Source organism: Mya arenaria, chromosome 10, assembly GCF_026914265.1.
Source record: "Mya arenaria isolate MELC-2E11 chromosome 10, ASM2691426v1".
Classification (NCBI taxonomy): Eukaryota; Metazoa; Mollusca; class Bivalvia; order Myida; family Myidae; genus Mya; species Mya arenaria.
Window position 1 is genome coordinate 48,761,821 of NC_069131.1, and position 21,304 is coordinate 48,783,124.

At 32.6% G+C, this 21,304-nt stretch overlaps 1 protein-coding gene across 1 annotated transcript; it reads right to left on the bottom strand.

The window, feature by feature from the left end:
• Nucleotides 1-1,077: 1,077 nt before the first annotated feature.
• Nucleotides 1,078-20,656, bottom strand: LOC128204767 (uncharacterized). The gene is made up of 12 exons (XM_052906172.1): nt 20,509-20,656; nt 19,888-20,066; nt 19,295-19,463; nt 18,567-18,704; nt 12,716-12,826; nt 11,791-11,997; nt 10,939-11,120; nt 9,352-9,478; nt 7,084-7,201; nt 3,362-3,506; nt 2,677-2,831; nt 1,078-2,141 (listed from the first exon to the last, which is right to left on the bottom strand). Exons 1-12 carry the CDS (start codon nt 20,654-20,656, stop codon nt 1,976-1,978), a joined length of 1,845 nt encoding a protein of 614 aa, XP_052762132.1. The 3' UTR covers nt 1,078-1,975.
• Nucleotides 20,657-21,304: the final 648 nt, after the last annotated feature.

The following is a 21,304-nucleotide window of genomic DNA, read 5'->3' on the forward strand; positions in this document are numbered from 1 at the left end:
AGAGAATGGATTTTTAGACGTCTGGGTTAATCCGGGAATTTATAATGTCACATCTTTGCTCCATATTTTATACAACGTTTAATTAATAGTTTTCTACAAAAGTGGCGTGCTGATATTACCAACAGTGCGAACATATAATATACATGCATTTCCATAGTACGTTTTGTATGGCTGATTATCTTAATAGTTTTTATAAAAAGGGAAATAAAAACCCTATGGATACGTATTCAAACTGGTTAGTATGGATAAGATAGACTGCCAAGAAATGAAAGACTATGTATATTATGCCATATACATGACGTTTAGGGTATATTTCATTGTGTTATGAGATGTAGTTGTTTCGATGACCACCTATAAAAACTTATCATAATGAATGTATATCTAAAACCCAGCATGTTTAAATTCACTCAACTTGTTAATTATAATAACAAAAAAAATATTGTAAATGCATGGATATTCTAAGTACAGGCAATTAAAAGAAGAAACATGTAAATCAGTGATATTGTTTAAGTTCTGATATTATTGTTGAAACCATTATCCACCCTCATTTCGATAATATATCTAAGTAACTAGTAATACAGTTTTAATCAATTATAATTAGAACAAAACTGGAATACATGCACATTGGTCATATTTCTTAGCTATACTTCAATGGTTATTTATATTTTCTGCCTTGTCACGATGATCACATGCATGAATAATTTACTTGTATAGTTTTGTTTTGATATTTGATTGACGAGATACAATATATGTTGCATAAGTCGAAATAAACTTCTGTTCTGTTTTGATCTGTTCATTTTAAAGTAACAAATTGAAGTATAATAACATTTTATTCAACTTACATTGTTTGCAGGATATGGATTTTAAATGTTTCCTTTATAATTTTTAGGACAGTTCTCTATAACGGCTTTTTATCAAAGGTAAAACAAAATCACCGAATTTCATTTGACGTTACAAAACGTTTTCGTAAATGATATCACTGACAACAATTCTAAACAAAAACATATTAAATGGAATCCATAATACATGTAAATGAGGAACTAAAACGTTCGGTGTCTTAACACAGGAAACACTTATCAATGCTAATTCGATAGAATAAATTATAACAATTATATCTGAAATATTATTAAATTAATTTATACATGTTATTCAAGACTTGTAGGTTTGTTGAAATGGACAAAATATATCAACCGGTCTAATGCCGAATTGTTTCATGCAAGAGCCAATTTTAAGAAAGCTAGAAATACTATTTGGTTTGTAATAAGCCATGTGTCTATTTACGTTGTGACTACATTCCATCGAAATCTAATTATAATATGATTAAACACAAGAATAAAAATCAAAACAATGTGAAGGCAAATTGAAAATTTAGCATATTTAAGTAAATCTAGCTCTGAAAGTATATTTTAAAAGTGATTACAATTATATACACGTGTGAATTTGAAAGAATATAACGCAGAAATATAAGAATAATTGTATGGAGTCCGTGTTTCAGTGTCTGTGTGATGTCATGCAGCGTTCACACCAGGCGGCCCATGGTGGAAATGTTTCTTTGCAGTTTTTTATCAATCGTAACAACTCGGCCATCTCCGGCAAACTTACGGGATCGAACTCGTAAATGGGATTCAAGATATACGAAAATATAATTCGGCCGCCGGTTATTTACTCAATTTTCATTTCGATAAGAAGACCCATTCAATAAAGTAAACAATATTTTGAAATCAATTATTTTGATTCGTTTCTTATTGAATTTGGAAAAGCATAGAAAACAGATTCATATTATATTTCATAACCGATATAATGTCACATTTTCTCTTCTTTTAAACATTAAATATGTACCTTTTCGGTTCAAAACAAACACATACAAAACGTTTTCAATATGGCCGCCATGTTGGATTATTTCTATGGACCCATGTTTTTTCCGAGGTCAAACTTATTGGATAAAGGCCGTGGTGTTCCGAGTGGCAGTCTCTGTTCATGTATGTGTTATGTCATGGAGCGCCGTAAACAGGCGAGCCATGGATGAAATGTCCTTCCCATTCAGCATGTCCTGTACACAGCGGTAGAAGAAGTCCGGTGACTCAGCCCTCATGGTCAGCAAAAATGCAACTTCTTCCCCGGATTTGAGCTTTGGTACTGAACTAGAATACAAATTTACCATTTTTTAATACAACAAATTGTCTACTTATCACAACACTTCATAAGGCACCCTTTTCCTAGTAGACTGTATAAGTTATTTTTATTGAAATTGTGCATACATTTAGAAAATCTAAGCAGATTATGTCTTTTATAATGAAAGAACTTTATGCAAGGTAACTGAAGTGGAGTGTTTAAGATTTAAAAAAACAAAACAATGAAAGATGAATTTAAAAAGAGACCCTCAGAGCAAATGTTTGTTTTTATAAGTAAAAAGGGGGCGTATCTAGTAATAAAGCCACAGTTATTGACCTTGCAGTACATGTGCGTAGTGTATGTCCCTAGCAACATGTGTACCAATTTTCATTTCAATATCTTTAACCTTGTTTTACTCCCCCCCCCCCCCAAAAAAAAAAAGGTTTTTCACTGCAACGATGCCGAGCCGACGACACATATGCAACAACAATTTCAGATGTTTTTATCTTAAAAAAGGACGAACTCAAAAAGAAAAACATGCAATGTATTTGCCATAACGTTTACCTTGCTATGTTATTTTTTTTCCTCCATTGATTTACTTCATCAGGACTCCATTTTCTAACAGCCTGAATGGTTGCCAGGGTAACTGGCACCTTAGCAACTGTTGTCATGGAAACTCCATCAGGCGTATCGTTTCCTCTTGGAGGCTCTGCGTGAACCTAGGAGGCAACAAAAAATTGCGTTACTTAACCTTGTACTAGTTATGATCCTCGACAATGAAAATTATTTACAAAAAGGCCTTCGGTACATCGTTTAAATTCAAAATATCAATTCTCACGATTTCTTTCTTTATATTTCACTAGGTTTACAACTTGCATCCCGATCAATACTAAATCTTCATAAAAAGTCTGATCTTCCTTTCATAAGATCAATAACTAGTCATTAAGTAAAAAAATGCATTTAAAAAAATAGATTGAATCGTTGATTTATCTTGCAATAATCAAGAGCGCAACTGTTTTTATCCGGTCAAATAAAGAGCATAGTTCAACAATTTTAAGCCAGAATTAGATGTGCCTATTAACCCTGGCAACAAGCGTACAAAACACTCATTTAGATATCTTGAATGTTTGGAGTTATGACCAAGGCTTACGTTTTTGAGTGCTTAATTTTTTGATACCGGTCTGACTCAAATACAAAATAAATAAATATTTTTTTAGATTGATTCAAACATAGGAAATTTTGACCATACCACAGGCACAACAATAGATATGACCGGCGAAAGTGTGTGATCTATGTGCCCAGAGGCTTGATGGTCCCTGGAATGAGATGCTTTCAGCACTTTGTTCATCTCTTTCATAAGTTCACCCATCTTGACCTCAAAAGGGTATTTCTCGCTGCAGTTTTCATTAAACTATTTAAGTTATGTCAGTAATTAAAAATAAGCATAACCTGAAGGACCCATATGAATTACAAAAATCATTTTGCACATGCAAAATAATGATGTTTTAACATATTTTTTTTTATCGCAAATCGTTTGAATGGTCTAATAAAATTGTTCATTGAATTTGAAATAAAAATAATTAATTTTAATTTAATTAAAAATGTTAAACTGACCCATACAATACAAAAGTTTGTTGCCTGTTTGTTAACAACAGAGTCCAATCATGTGAAACGAGTGTTCCATATTTAACACAGTAGCCGTATTCATTGAGTCATTTCATAACTTAAGTCATTGTCTTAACAGTTATTTTTTATAATGTCAATGAAAAAAATGCATTTTAAAAAACTAATATCATTATTATCATATGACCAATAACTTACTTCTATAAGCAAAATGACTTAAGTTAGGATGGATGTTGTTTTAAGGTGTTTTATGTCCCTGGCCAGGCAAAGTAAGTGCATACGTCAATATTTCAAAGTTGAATTTAAGCCTCAAAAGCTCAAAGCAAGAATTAAAAGTAGGACAACTGTTTCGATAACTGTCCATATATTAAGAGGAAATCATATGCGCATTAAACAAACAAAAAAATAAACTGTCAGTCCAAAGAGCATTACAAGCGGATGACAACGCTCGCCTGGTTATTTAAAACGAAAAAGGGGCATACTTAAACCACTATTAAAATCGAATCTATAACTTAACCTTTTTAAAAAATAAAGTTAAGGTATTAGCCGCGTAATACACACTTTTTTAAAAGCTTTAACCGACAACATAGTTATAATCACGGTACACTATGGGACTTTTATCCAAATTTTGAAGATTTTTTACCGTGAATTAAAAAAGTTATTTATGTTTCATTACACCCACCCCAAAATCCAAGGGCTACAAAGAGCGACGAGTAAATATTTTGTCTATATTTGATTTTTTTTTCGCATTATCAGAGATTATGAAATAAACACAATAAAATAAACTTCAGTTAACAGAAAACTAAAGTTCAAATGAACACATTATTGATACACATGGAAAAAAATCATTTTGATTGATCTTATGATTCTTCGGAAAAGAGCAGTTTTTCGATGTTTGAAAATATATAGCAGTTTTATAAAATTCATAAAAAATAGTTAACTATAAGGCAAGCTGCTGAAATCATTTTATATATTATCTATGATGTCTATTGAACAATTTAAAAGACAATTTATGATAGTTTACCGTCCAGTTTTGAAGAAAATATACATAATGTCATGTTACCATACATTTTTATAGCTAATAAAATGCTTAAAAATCAACCTTTTTCTTGTAAAAATTTATAAAGCTTAATTGGACTTATTCATAAAATGTACAGTTTCAAATAAATGAATTTTACTTGTGATAATAACTCAGACTACAGAGTTTAAAACAAATGAGTGTACTTTTAAACTAAAATATGTGAAGAAACAAGAACAATAAGTGGGCTCGCCCCTCCAAAAATATCAGAGTGAAAGTTCTCAACTAATGTTGTTGTTTTTTAATATTATAACATGTAAACAATCTCTGTGGGTAATTTGATGTATATCTGTTTTATTTTGTCATTGGTATTCTAACAATTATTTATTTTCACAATAATTCTTCACTCTTCAACATTTGAAGTTTGGTCTGTTCCCATGCTTTGTACTTGTAGTGTGTGCACAGATGATAACTACTCAATGCTTAGTCAATGCTGATTTGGTTTTCATGCACCTTCAGGTACTTTACCCATCAAGAATGTTTAGTGCTGTAAAGGAAAAAAGTTGTACTTTAAAGCCTTTCTAACTAATTAGTATAGATAATTATACTGCCATACATATACAAAATAAAATATAAACAGTTTAATATTTCTCGACATTATTTTGAAAAAACAACAAGCTGATACAAACATGTATATATATATATATATATATATATATATATATATATATATATATATATATATATATATATATATATATATATATATATATATATAAAGAAAATTATTCAATTTATCAATAAAATTCATCATCATCATCATCATCATCATCATCATCACCACCACCACCACCACCACCACCACCACCACCACCACCACCACCACTTGACCACCATCACCACCACCACCACCACTTGATTATTGAATACAGAAGGTTTATAAAAACAAAAACCAAGTCAAATATGTTTTATATGAAATACTCACATCATCTTGATCAGATGCGACTGCCTTGTGGATGGACATGGCTGTCAAATCCGCTCTCAAGGATCCAACATAGTATTTAATGCAGGCTGGAATTCTTCATAACCCAGTGTTGTTGACTAAGTAATATTCAGTCATTTTCCTGCCTGGAAGAAATTAGACTTCTGATTATCAACCAGCAGAAACTACCACCGTAAAATACAAATGCACAAGTATTATACATTCTGCACTAATATCTGTTTTAGCCAAGAGTAAGGGTTGGTAGGCACAAATGTGTAGTTGTTGTGCATATGGTTGATAATGATTCACAACAGTATGGGGTTTTAACGAGACCTACACCAAGCCAATGAATGTCAATAGTGTCCTAGCAGATGCGGCTTCAAGCCCCAAACCACATACAACAGGTTAATTTTGAAAATATGCATTTTGTAAACAAATAACGGGTATGTACATGTATTGTGGTATGTTAGAAATAGGTCACGTACCAAAACACATCATTTTTAAACAAAATTTTAAGTCTAATATTTTTCTAAGATAAAACAATCAATTTAAAGATTACATACTCGTATCATATCTTAAACATAAGTTATGTACATAAGTATATATAAAAATATGTAACATGTACATAAGTACATGTAAAATATGAACATGCTGTCTAAACATTTAGCTAATAAAAATGATTTAAAAATTCCAAAGATAAATTAAAAAACAAACGTTTTTTAACACATCAACGTACAAAACTGCTCAAGGATACTTACATTCTGAGCCCTTTGATACGAATATCCCAGTTCCATGCCGATTGTTGACAGTTCGTTTTTTCGAGAAAAAATCTTCTCTTACGCGTATATTTCACTTATAATCCATGTTTTACTGTAATGACTCAAATTGTTAGCTGTATCGTAATCAACTGTCAGCGTGTACTTTTAGTGTTTATTTATTTTAAACGTATATTCATGAGAAAAACATCACAATGTTTCCAAATCCTACGATGTAGAAATTCCATTATTGACCTATGAATAGCCGGGAAATACCTTCTGTTTCTAAAAATAGCAACATCCGGTACAGGCCGAATACGCCCGATGTTCGTCGCGATCTGTTACGGCGAGTGGCGATATATGTCGATGTTACCCGATGTTTCCCGAGTTGTATTACATGGCTAATACCTTAAAGGTATTGATACATGTGTATGTATTGTCGCTGTCAATATTACTTAGTTTCATGGTCATATCTTCCAACTATTTTTATTGCGAATGCTAAAAATGTTTTTACAACGGCAATGACGCTGCTATTGCTGCCACAAAATTTGAAACACAGAAAAACTAATACAACACAGAAACATTGTTTACACCTAAATTCATAGAAGAGTTTAGCCCCACAGATGAACCCCAGCCAGCCGTCTGGTACGTAACCCTGTTCCATTTTTAATGGAATGATCCTTTTTCCCTTCTGGAATGCGTACTCAGCCTCTGTAAGTTGAACGTTATATTAAATGTACATTTTAACATTAGGTGATCATCTGCCACAAGCAGTCAATTTGACTTTCTCTCAAAGTTCGCCACTAAATATAGGTTTGACGGTAAGAATTGAAGATTTTAACTTGGTTTTGTATGTTCGATATTCCTTAGAAGGCTAAGTGCGTATTGTGACGCAGCATGGCAAATATATACATTGAATAGAATTAGTAGTACATTGTGTTATGTATCGGTAAAGTGAAAATGTCAAATTTGATTTTTAAAGCTTTTATCGTTATAACTCGTAATAAGTGGTTATGTATTTTAAGTAAATGACTTTTACGTGTTCTGTATATGTACATACATGAGATGAAAAAATCTTACAATGTTTATAAGTTTGCAAAGGTGATAATAGAACTGTACACCAGTGAGTCAAAACTAAGCGAAATGTTTTATGAGCCAGGATGAAAGAGTACAAAATTAATATGTAAATTAAATCATCATCGGCAACCACGTTGCTTAATTCCGTTATACTTCATAAATACAGTGAAAACAATTACTAAAATCCGTTTTAATGAATATGCATGAGGCAGGGGAGTCAACTCTTCTTCGAATAAATACATGTTAGAATGAAATATTATTCAATGACATTATAGTGTCAGTAGCCTCCATGCCTGTGTGGTATTGACTGCTGTCAATATTTATTGTACTGAAAAGGGCGGAGTCATTTCAAATTCGGATTTCGCCAAAGTAATTTTCTACGGCAGAGTTTCTGATACCTAGCGGACACAATGCAACTGCCTTAGTAATTATTAATGATTACGAGATTTTCCTAGCCAAATCAACCACGGATCACAACGGACCATAGCGTTGTAATGTGTCGTTCGGGCGATCGCTTGTGAATGTTTTGATCTGATATGCGATACTCGATAGTACATTTACGATGATGAAAACGCAAAATCACGAAATTACGATAACGGAAAAAAAACGATAGTACGATAATGATAATGCTATATACTATCGTGATTTTACCATATTACTGTCGCGTTTCCACCATCGTTGTACGACGCTACAGTATGACGATGAATTCGCGATAGTACGATGATAATAACGCGACAGTGCGACGATGATAACGGGACATTACGATGATGATAAACCGATTATATGATAATGTCAACACGACAGTACGTTGATAATAACACGACAGTATGATGATAAAACGTTATCGTACGATACTACGATAACGAAAGACTAGATATCCGATATTACGATGGTGAAAACGCGACAGTTCGATGGTGAAAGCACGCCAATTCGATCGCGTTTTACTATCTTACTTGCGCGTTTTTGTTATCGTCGTGATTTCGCGTTTTCATCATTGTACTATCGAGTGTCTCAATTTCAGATCAACACACTTACAGGCGATGACCCTTTCAGAATTCCGTTGTGTCGGTGGTATGTGACAATAAATTAAATTGACTCTTTCATGTTTTATAGGATCAGACATTGAAAAAAAAACACAATTGTGTATAGTGTGAACAAATTAGTGATAACAAACACAAAACACCATCTTAAGTTAAAATTAGAGCACTATTATTAATGACTTTTTAGAAATGTGTCAATAAACGACCAAGTTTGCAGGAAAGCGTTATTAACACTTCTGAAATTTTGATCATTTTCAGCTTGGATATACAAAAAATGCTTAATACAATAAATACCAGTTGTTGATTGTTGTTTGTTAATATCTGTAAGTTTTCGATTTAGATTATTTTCAGAAAAAAACATACATGAACTAAGGGGTCCCATTAATGTAATCTTGTGTCAAATTTGTAAAAATACACAAAACAAAAAGAGAATATTATCACTCAATTGCTCTTTATATGTACCAAAATAGTTTCAGTAACTCCCAAAAGCAAAAGCAAAATTAATTATGTTAAAAAGTATTAAATATACACAAGGCCAGAGAAACATAGGTGTTTCATATTTTCATATATTGGAGATCATTCGAAACAAGCATAGAGATGAGTGTCAATTTGTTTTATTTTCGGGTGATGTCTGAAATGTTTGACACAGTATCATTAAAGTCAATGTTGTGTCAAATAATAGTATGGAAAGTTGGGATAGGTGAGCATTGAAAAATAGTTTTCTTTGTAGATTTAATTACTGACCTGCCCGGCAGACTGTACTATGCTTGTATTTTGTAGACATACACATCAATACAAGATCAGCATTCTCCACTGCCTCTGCCATCGCCTGTATAGTGGAGCCACCCATCTCATCTATGTCCATCCACACCTGGGGGAGATAGTTAAGAGAATATTTACACCTAGTGGATATAATTTATCCATTATACAAACCTACGGGAGATAATATAGACAATATTAACTCTCAGGAAAGATAATTCATCTACTATCATACCTTAGGGAGATAATTTATCCACTATCCGTACCTTGGGGAGATAATTTATCCACTATCCAAACCTATGGAAGATAATTTAGCTAACCACCCTGATAATTCATCCACGATCCATACATATGTGAGATAAATCCTACAATATTCACACATAGTGGAGATAGATCATAGTTACGGTATCTATACATATGGGTGGCAATTCATATATTTTCCACACATAGGGGAAATAGTTCATACCATATCCATATCTATGGGAGGTAACTTAAACAATGTATTAAAACATTTGAGAGATAATTAACCCAATAGACCCAGCGGAGGTAATACATACACTATTTATACCTAAGAAAGGTAAAATACAAAACATCTCCAAACCTTTTAGAGATAATTTACCTAAAATGCAAACCTTGCGGAGGAACATATGCAATATCTTAAACAAAGAAATACATGTCATAAATCATCCACGCATATAGGTGATATTTGTTATATAATCAAAACCTAGGTGGATATCCACACCTTTTTGGGAGTAGTTCATACACTATCCAAACCTAGCGGAAACAATTATTACAATATCTAGAAGAGGTAATTTAAACAATATTCCAACCTAAGGAAGAATTCAAGCAAAGTCCTTAATTCATACAATATATAATTCACAATAAATGCTTAATTATACTTCAGTTCATTGACTAGTACAGTATATACCAACACATACGAATATTTTAAACTCCAAAATCAGGTCACTTACTTTAGAGAAGTTTGTGTGCTTTCTGTTTTTGTCTTAAGTTATCTCTATTATCAGAACTATAAAAATAGGCAAATCTTAACAGTGCAATTACAAGACAAATGACAAAGACATTAAAATATACATGTATACACTCTAGTAACTGAACGATTTACTGAAAAAAACACATTGTACAATGAATACATTTAACTACACATGTGATTGACATATTAAGTTCGCGTTTGGGTAAAATTTCAATAACTCGGGTTGTGCTTGCATTAAATAACCAATGAAAAACTGACCGCTCGCGAAAAATGAAGACATGAGATATATATATACACTTGCAAATGGGGCACTTCAATCAATGCAATCAATACAGATCAACAAATTAGATATGCCACCTGCTGCAATCATCTATCACTTTCTAGTAATGGCCAATGTGCACACTAATTTCGAAGATTCTACACCAATGCGTTTAAAAGTTATTGATCGGAGTATAAAGTGTGATGATATGGACACCGACGACGAGGGATAGAGTAATTCTTATGTGTCTGTCATAATGTGCAGGTAATGCAAACATGCTGATAAGCCCTTAATTGACAATCCAAGAAATTAAATATCTTACCTTATACCCATGCCGTTTGATCCTGTCCCTGATTTCTTTAAGTTTTTGCTGATCCGCCCATTGGTAGGAGATCATCACGTGACCTTGTGACTCACTTGAGCTTCCTGTAATATTTTCCCTGTTAACGGCTTTATCCGGTTCGCTTTCTTTCTTCTTTTCTGTGGAGGACTCAAGTTGTTCACCTGAGGGATAATATTAATAAAAGTTATGTTTTGGTTGTACAAAAACAAAACTTACTCAAAAGAGGTCAAATGGCGACACTCGAGCCCGTTGAAAATCTTCATTCCGTACAAACGGATACACGGAGGAACGGAAGGTGAATCCATTATGGTAATACAAGAATCTATAATAATAATAATAATTTATAACTATATACAAAGATCTTGTGAACATGTTTTAGGTACTTGTCAACCCTTGTAAAACGCATTTGTTATGACAGTTGCATGCAAGTAGCTCTTCTTTTTAATGTAGATAAAACTTGTGTAATGACCTAATGACCCATATATATAGTAATTTCATTAATCTTGACTATGTATGAAAAAATACAGTTACTCTTTTCTAAACCATGCCAGGATCGTTAATGGGATTATTTTTTGTAGGAAGCTATATGTTTTAATATTTAGAATTTGATCAAATATCAACTCAAGTTTTTGGTTTGAATAATATTTAGCCTTTTAAATTCGAGGAACGATAGCGCTTAATTTTTTTATGCGGATAAAATTTCCAATCTCAAGTAAGTTTCAATTTGGAAAGACATGAAAAGTGGTATGTAAATGATTTATTTAAAAGAAATTTTCAGAGAAAAATTACGGAGTTAAACAAAGAACAAAAACAACCACAATGTATATTTACCTATTTCCTTGTATTTCTGAACTTTTGAAGTTCTCAGCATGTCCTTGAGTGTCCAAAGAGCTCCATTACACGCCTGCGTCACTTTCAGACTTGCCGACTGTTTGAAGTCCCACAGGAAGCTGACCACACCCCCTTCGTATGCCTGGGCGACTACTTTCTGCTGGACCAGTTTGTCAAAACAGAGGGCCCAGATTCCTTGTACGCTCTCTGAAAATGCACGGATTTATATACTATACAGTATATGGTATTAAATAATTTTAACAAAATTGTGTCCACATAATGTCTTCTTTTTAATCTTTCTTCGGTGTTTTGAGTTAATTAATTGCATTTATAGTTATTTTTAATATGTAGGCAATAGCTGAAACTTCTCATAGTTTATGGCGGAAATCTTGGACGCCATTTTGGATTGATATTTTGGACAACTGTTTTCACAACTGCATACTACATGTTCATTATCTACAGACCAAGCCGGCTATTTTGATATATATATATATATATATATATATATATATATATATATATATATATATATATATATATATATATATATATTTATATATATATATATATATATATTTATATATATACCCCTTTGTTTGCAGAGACTAACCGTAATGTGTCAGATTTATCAACTTATTTGCAGTTTATTTCGTGATCATCATGGCAATTGGAATAAGCTTTTTATACTCTTATGGGAGATTATTTATAGTCATTAAAATATTTTAAACTCCTTTGTTTACAACGAGACAACTGTGACATATTTAAAGAGGCCAACTGTTTTATTTGTTTTGTTTTTTGGCCAAAATAACTAATGCATAACAAGCAAATTCTTGTTTCCGGTTTCTACCTACCCTAGTTTTTTTTCGTCGTGAAATCGAAAATAAGCAATGTGTATTTTTAAGCATTGTAAGTTTAAAGCTCGTACCATACAGTTCAGCCTCGCTGCCAGTTCTGCCCATTTCTACGAGCAGTTTCAACGCCCCAAGTTCAACCAGTAGGTGAATGTTTGCATCGTTCTGGGCAAGTTTTCGCACAGCTAGAAATGTACAAAAGAACTTGTTACAAACAAAACTCATTTTAATATTCAAACAGTTTAAAATACAGTGAAGATTTTGCATTAATCTGAGAATTTTAATTTTAAAGATATATTACCAAAATATAAATTAAGTGACTGTATCTGTTTTTATACGATGCAACTTTGAAGCTTTACATTGCAAATTGAATAAATAACAGTGTTCCAACCTAAAAAATAAAAGTGGATGCCGACACTCGTCTGTCAATGGTGTTCAATAAAAATAGGACGATTGTATGCATTATGGGATTCACTGATCAGTTAATACATGTTTCATTTCATTTTACTCTTTTGCACTCAGTTGTAGTAGGTTCAAAATTGGACTTACTTTTCTTTGAATCCAATAATGCACACTGCTACAATGCTCAGTTCTAATAGTTTTTAAATGTAATTCACCTTTTTCTCAGCCCCACTTTTCAACAGTGCTCAATTTTAATAGTGGTTCCAAACCATTTTGACAACACAATAATACTAATAACAGGAAACAACAACGGAAATATAAGCAGACTGATTTCTGGAACGGGAATATTAAATACCAACTTGCGTAAATGGAAATGGCCGTTTGCTCTGTCAGTGGATTCTATCCCGATTTTGCGAAGATTTCAAATCATAACGATATAAGACAGATAATAAAATAGAAAATGAAGGACATATTTTAATTCTTTAAATAAAATTTAGTCGCAGCACATAGAAAGAGTTATGAACTAAGAAAGTATGTGGAAATATAAATACAGCTTGAAAAGTACTTGTGGCATTATTGAATGTACTGCCGTTTTAGCCTTTCTACCAAGCATACCAATTGTTGTAGCAGTGGTTGGTGCCATTCCCAAAGAGATTTCTGTTTTGCTAAAAGCAACCCAGTTTAAAGACAGAAGGCAACTTTTAAAGCTCAGCACAAACATTTTAAAGAACTAGTTCATACACATAGAAGATATCAATGGAAACAGTTTTGACGAAAAGGAAATAATTAAACCGGTTTTCAATTTTAGAACATGAAAAACAAGTTACTTATGTTGTGCAACTTGTAAGATATATAAAATATTATAAACTGAATGGATATGAAGAACATAAATAGTATTTTAACATGTTATATAAACCTTATTATAGATAGAAGGACTGATGTATTATTTTGATTTGTACTATATTTTTTACTAATGGAAATATTAAAAATAATATATGTATATGACATTGAGTAAAAAAAGAGAGAGAAAAATATACAAGAAGACGCAAATTTTATCAAAAAACAACAACAACATGAACGTGATAAAAAAGTAGCTTCACTAGACAGTTAAGTGTTTAAACACATACATTAAATGAAATTATTTCTTAGGAAAAAGAGAAGGAAACTAATATCTGTAATGGCAATTGAAAACAAAGGTAGACGTATGTATGTTACTTTGAAAGATTTAGATATTAAACCAGGATTAATTAAAATGAGCTGTTATGATATAAACACAGTAAAAAGTGAGTACTCAATACAGCGGTAGATTCTTTTTCATACTTCTGCTGGGCAAGAGGCATTTCACCATCTGAATATACTCGTAGACAATCGAGAGGATAGCGTCGTTCAGCTGAGCCTTCATCTTATATATTGTACACATTAAGTAGGCTTCAAGGACTTCTTAAGGTATGTTTTCTGCTACTTCCAGTAAGGTTTTGGAGTTCAACAAAATGTTGTCTGCTCTGATGATGTATTTGTAGTGGTAGATACATTGTTGTCTATTTCGATGTGAACATTGCTGAACCCGTCGACGTAAGTGCTGTGTGTCCGTCTCGGTAACGAGGAGTGAAGATATAATTCGCCAATAAAGCTAACCACCTTGCTGTAGGTGTAATGTATGTCAAAGGGTTATCGTCGGTGATAGTCGTAGTTTTTTTTTCGTTACTGCCTATTTAGGCGCCTAATTTTTCCGTATTGATTAATGGTGGATTCCCAGCCTTTTTTCATTTCATCAAACGCATCCTGCTGATCCTGTTCCCAAATAAATAGGGTGTTCTTCAGTGGTGGTGATTTTTCTTCGTCTTATCTGATGGATACCATATTAGCACGTTGATCAGTAGACGGGCAATGTCCACGAATCCCTTTGCAAACTTGCACTAGCCGACACATCTTTGACCGTTTTTGGTACTGGTCATCTTCTAACAACCACTGACTTTTGCAGGTCTGTTTCAATTCCTTCCCGAGATATAGCATGTTCAATGTATGTTGTCTTGGTAATGAATAATGTACATGCGGAAGGTTGAAGTTTAAGATTTAATCGAGAGAAAACGGAGTCCAAATGTTCAATTTTTTAGTTCTTCGGTTCAATGTCCTACAGTCTATGCAGAAGTCTATGCACAATCTCATTGCACCTTTTTTTTCCTTACAATTAGGCCACACGAAATTGATGTTTCTTTCCTTGGATTTACCGCACCTATTCTTTTGAAAATGTAAATAAACAACACTTGTTTTGGAGTGAAAGCTGAAATATAATCATTTATAATTTTCCAACGAAATAAGCTATATCTACAGCTGAAATATAATCAATTATAATTTTCCTAAGAAATTCTAGTGTTTTTTTCTGGTAAAGGGAATTAACCGATGCATCGAGAATTATATTGTAAATCAACTGATTTGGAAATTGGTTTCAATAAATTCCATGAAAATGGCAGATTTCTGTTAAAACACTATGGCTTGCAATTTTGAAATTTAATATTATTTTTAACAATAAATGTGTTGTGGCCATGGTACTACCATTGTTCATCATTCCATGATAAACAACATTATTAATTATGCAAATTGATATGTGTACCTGATACCACAGGCAGCAGTTACGTTCACAGGACCAATCACTTATGAATAAGTAAGAATGGTATCAGTTGGGGTTTTTCGTGGAATCTTTTATAGATATACATTGTATACGTTTTTGTGATAAATGATCATTTTTCAATCATGTTTGGTCTTAAAAGATATAAATGTATATATTTTTGGGGGAGGCGTGGCAATATGGTGGGTCCTCTCAACATAACTGCTACCTGTGCCTGGTACTGGTAGCTATAATATTGAGTTATTTGTGATGTTAGTGGATGTAAATTGGAATGACAAATAATGACTCCACACTGGGACCAACAAGTCTAATAACAATCCTATGATAATAAAATTTGATATCCAAAATTTGCGCCGCTGCAGGTAAACATGAGTTGTGTTTTTAAAACTGTGGCGAAATGTTGTTTTCTCATGTGAAATGAAAACTTAACTTAGAATAAATTCTTGAAATGGCATCATTTGTCTGTGAAAATAAGTTTATATTTGTCAAAGCTTTTTACCATTATTAGTACTTTACTCAAGAACTATTATTATACCAACATACTTTTCATTTTGGTAAAAACATGCCAGGGCATTTACTGTGATATTAAAAACGAAACTCAATCAAGAAGTTAAAAAAATCAGATTGAATCTTAACTCGTTGGGTTCCGCCTTAGTAAAACATGCTATCTGGTCATTTTTCAAACATCCAAAGTCAATCATAATTAATGTCTAAATACAGTTGCAAGTGATGTTAAAGTGTTTCAGATAGATATTTTTGTTAAATGTTTCCTAACAGCAGGATTTTTTTATTATGAATAATCATCATAAATAAAATATGATATAATTATCTTAGAAATTTGGTTTGTTCATATACTGTGATTACTTAGAACGAATTGATAATTCAATTGTCCAATAAAATTCAAAATTGTATTCATTTTAAGGTTTAACCAAAATTATATTCAACAATCTTTCTTCTTTAAAATGATTTGAAGAAAAAAAATTCTCCCTTCGCTCTCTTCGGGTTTTATGACAAGATTGTATTTTATCTTTTTGTTTCGCTCTCTCGCTCCAATCTTTGTGTCCATAATCCGAGGAAAACAATATTTATTTTGTGTGGCCTTACTACATTTGAAGACAATGGACTTTTTGATTCTCGAATTGCACCTATTTCAATCATTTCTTTATAGTGTTTTACACTTCATTCTAAACTGCTGGTTGTATTTTACGTAAAGGATCTTTAAATCTTTCATTGTTGATCAGTAGTATGCTTTGTTTGATTCCAAAGGTGTTACCAACATCTATTGTATTCTTCGGAATGATACTCTCCCACTTCTCAAATAACTTATTTTGCTCTTCGTTAAGTTCAGGTTCATCCAAATTAACTCCATACTTTGTATTTGCTTCATGATCATTTTTAGTTTTGTATTCTATTTCAGATGATGCTGACAAAGCTGCAGACATAGGTTTTGATGGATCCTCTCGGCGTAACACAGTTACTTTCTAGCGCTGGCATTATTCCGCTTTCGCTTGATTATTATCGGCCTAACAGATACATTACAAAGCCGGACTGGAATCCGAGCACTGGCACCTCCTTTTTGGGATTCCACAACTCTAGGATACACTATCGAGCTGTTACCATGCTCAGGCAACAGTTCAGTTACAGCACTTTCAAAATTATCTTTCATTCAGGAAAAAACCTGTGACTTTCCTTATCTCTCCTGGATGTAATGGTATATCCTATGTGGCAGAAACTCAATGCCAATGTCATTTTTACTCCCAAACATAATCGTCAAATATTATTAATTTTTGTCAATCGCTGTCCGTTTCTTTAACAGGTAATACTTCATCGTTTTAGGTATTTCATCTTGTCCATTTTATCAACAAACTCCTGATGTTTTGACTGCTACAAATTAGTTTCATAGAAATACAGTTTTTCTTAATAAATGAATGGCTTCAGTAGCATGAATGTGGCTAAAACAAACGTCACTCCCTATCGATAAGCGCAGTGAATGTATTCATTTTTCTTCCGTAAAGGTTCATTAACACACGTTACTTCCTATTGACGTGCGCAATGAATGTATTTAGGTTAATTTGTAATTCGTCATGACAATTGTCATACGTTAAGTAGACGCGTTTCCGGTTTCCAGCTAGCAGTGTATGCGCTGCGTAGAAACAGGAAAACAAAACAGACCAGATTGATAACGTAATGTTAACATTCGCCATACTGAACGCATTGCAGGTTTCGTTTTGATCTGCATGTTTGAACGTGCACAGATACTGAACAATTTTTTGACGAAAGTTGGTATTAAACTCAGTCCGCCAGATTCATACCAATTTTACAACAACCAAGTAGACCATTTGAATATGCAAGCATCTGACAATATGGTGTTAAGGAAGAATATTTAAAAATGCGATTTTATTGGAAAACTGCCTCATGTATTCTTTTATTCCAATAGTATTTAATAGTGTTATTAAAAGTCCTTTGATTAGACTTCGCTGATATAAACATGTTGTGGGCTCACAGAAAACTCATATTTTTAAAACAATTTAAATAGAGCACCTTAGTAATATATGCTAACAAAAAGTAAGTTACATTTTAAAACTGAATAATTGAGCACTGTAGTAGCATGCATTTACAGAAAAGTTAGTTACATTTTGTAACCTTGAAATTCTGGAATCCAGTGCGTAAGTGCGAAATTTTAGAAGGTTCAAAGCCATTAAAATAGGCTACATATGCCATGTGCAGATTGTCTCGGGTTGTCTTTTAACAATATCTGTACTTAATTGCATGTACATATCCTGAACAGTTTTTTTACTTAAGGTCAAGTCAATGTTACCAAGTCTATGACAATACCTCGACAATTTCCTTCGAAATAAGGGGATCTCAAATATAATCCAATTATCATTGCAACTTACTGAATGCACATTCTTGACAAGACCAGCCTTTGTAACGTCGCTGTGCCTGTTTGATTCCCTTCTGAATTATTTTGAGAAGTTGCTTCACCGGAGATTGTGCCGCTTTGATTACGTTACACTCTGCCTCGTTTATTATGCCTACACATGAAATAGAGACCAATGTATTTTAATGTGATATAATGAAAATGCTAAACAAAATTTATGACTGTTGTTAAATTTCACTAAACATTCGTAATTTTTAATTTAAGTTAATGTATGAAAACTGCAATATATGTCTTCGATGATTTTAAAGATAAAAATTCAATAAAGAAAAACATTCTAAAAAGTGGAAATATGGACAGGGTGATATATTTGAAGGGCACCCTCAAACCTTGTTGTGGGGCCTTATTAATATCGGAATGATTTGTATTTATTTTTAACCAATATAACCTGAAGTTGCTAACAATCATAAAAATATTACTGCAATGTTTGTGTTTTTGATATCATCTATTTGTAGGTTGACTGTGTTCTTGTAAGGCAATTGTGATTGGCCTAAACATCTATCAAAAACAAAAAAACAAAAACATTCTCGAAGCTACCACTAAAAGAGTAACTAAATAGAAAGTAGGCTTAGATAAGTAGTGTAGCTAAGGAAACTTGAAATAATTTTTACACAGTATTGCCTTGTGTTTCCTTACATAGCATTTACATATTTGTTATACAGGACGTAATACTATCATCATTGTTACCTGCAAGTGTCGCTAATGCGGTCAGCTGTCTGTCTTCTTTCGGCGAAGTGAGGTATAACTGTGTGGTTGTCGTAAAATCAAGGCTTCGGAGGCGTGCACCAGTGCCATCTGTCATCGATGTATTGTGTAGTACCATCAAACAGGAATCCAACAATTTCGCTTCTATCTCCTGGAATTAGAAAATAATATTACAAATTAATTTGCTAGACAGATATCTTAAATCTTTGAATTTGCAGTTAATTCAATACCATATATATATATATATATATATATATATATATATATATATATATATATATATATATATATATATATATAATACAACCATTATGACATCCATAATGAGTCAAGCCCCATTCCAGATAGCATCTTTAATATGATTTTCATTTAGCAGCTACTAAGCATATCTTTAATTCAGCTTTTTTATTATCTTAACATATTGGTGTTTATGTTCAAAATATTACGTTAATAACTTATGATAATTTAGATTGTAGAGACACATTAGAAACACAGAAAAGTGGTTAATTTATAGTCAAATGAAGCTATGAATTAATCTTCTAGTTATAACATGAACAACAACACTGCAAACTCACAGATAGTGGTGATTCTTGATCAAGCTTTTGTCTGGGAGCAAAATCCTCCAGGGCTTGTTTGACCGTTTCCAGAAACCTTGGGTAAGTCGCAAGGGCCATTCGTAGGCGCTCCGACACGTCGGCGAAATTTCCCAATAAGCTCATGACAATACACTCTTTCCCTTTATTTTCTTTCCATCCTTGTGGGTAGGTTTCAATTATAGTTTCACAGCATATTTCGTAGAATTTTGTTTCTATTAATATGTCCGCAATTCCCAGTCTATACTTCACCTGATCTTCAAGAGTAGACCGGTTACATCCAAAATAGGACTTATAGAAGTTCACAAATGCGTTTAGTAATTTTTTCTCGAAATTATCTTCTTCAATACGCTTTTCCTTAATTTCAAATACTTCCTCAACAGATTGCCTCAACAATCCATAGATTCTATCGTTATTTTTTTTCAAACTCAGCAGTTAGTTTTGGTTTTTTCTTCCTTTCTTTCCCGCTATTTTCATCATCATCATCATCATCATCATCATCATCATCATCATCAGCAGCAGCAGCAGCAGCAGCAGCAGCAGCAGCAGCAGCATCATCATCATCATCATCATCATCATCATCATCATCTGATTCGACGCCACCCTCAGTTTTATCAACCCTGTTTTCTTTAGGCATTGAATTCTCAACCTCCATTTCATCTGTCTTGACTTTTTCTTCTCCAGTCAGCTTGTCCGACTTGGTGTCAAGGACTACGTTCACTTTAGAGTGTCCACACACGGCAGATCCCATCACCTCTTTGTTCTTACAATACGATTTTCATTTCAGTCCCTGAAATACCTTTGTTTAAGTATTCATATTAACGAATTTAGAACTTTTCATAAGTTTCTTAAATGCTTCTTATTTCTGAACATTAGTGATGATAAAAAGCGTTGATAAAAGTATAAGCTTTGTTTTTCAAGTTAATGTATGTTCAATTTACCATCAAAATAAACAGATCAATGTTGACAAATGTCATTGCAAAGTTGACAAGAAATCATTATTGATCATCGGAGATCATCTTTCAGGACATTTAAATAAATCTTGAATAAGTTAATCGAAACTAAATGTTCATAGATATGTTTAACTTAAGTGGTATACGATATTATCAAGCTGAATTTAATTTTCATAAGTGTTCTTAACAATGCATAAATATGACGGCAGTATTATAATTGGAATTTATTTTCAGCTTGAAGTTTTAAGTCCAATGCAAAGTAATTTGTACTGCTATCCTACCATCTATTTCTGCTTTTAGAGAAAATAGCCACATAGCGATAATCGATTCCAAGAAAATGCAGTTGAATTTTGTCGCCATCAATTGTAAACACCTGATATATATACGACAAAGCTTGATAAAAGTATCCGTAATGTTGACAAGCAATCTATTATAATTATGAATTG

Coding starts and splice junctions, on each gene's coding strand:
- LOC128204767 (XM_052906172.1), bottom strand. CDS start 20,656: ATGGGATCTGCCGTGTGTGGACACTCTAAAGTGAACGTAGTCCTTGAC. Junction 20,067..20,508: donor CAGGGTTGATAAAACTGAGG/GTGGCGTCGAAT, acceptor CCTACCCACAAG/GATGGAAAGAAAATAAAGGG. Junction 7,202..9,351: donor TAGTACAGTCTGCCGGGCAG/GTCAGTAATTAA, acceptor TTCAACTTACAG/AGGCTGAGTACGCATTCCAG.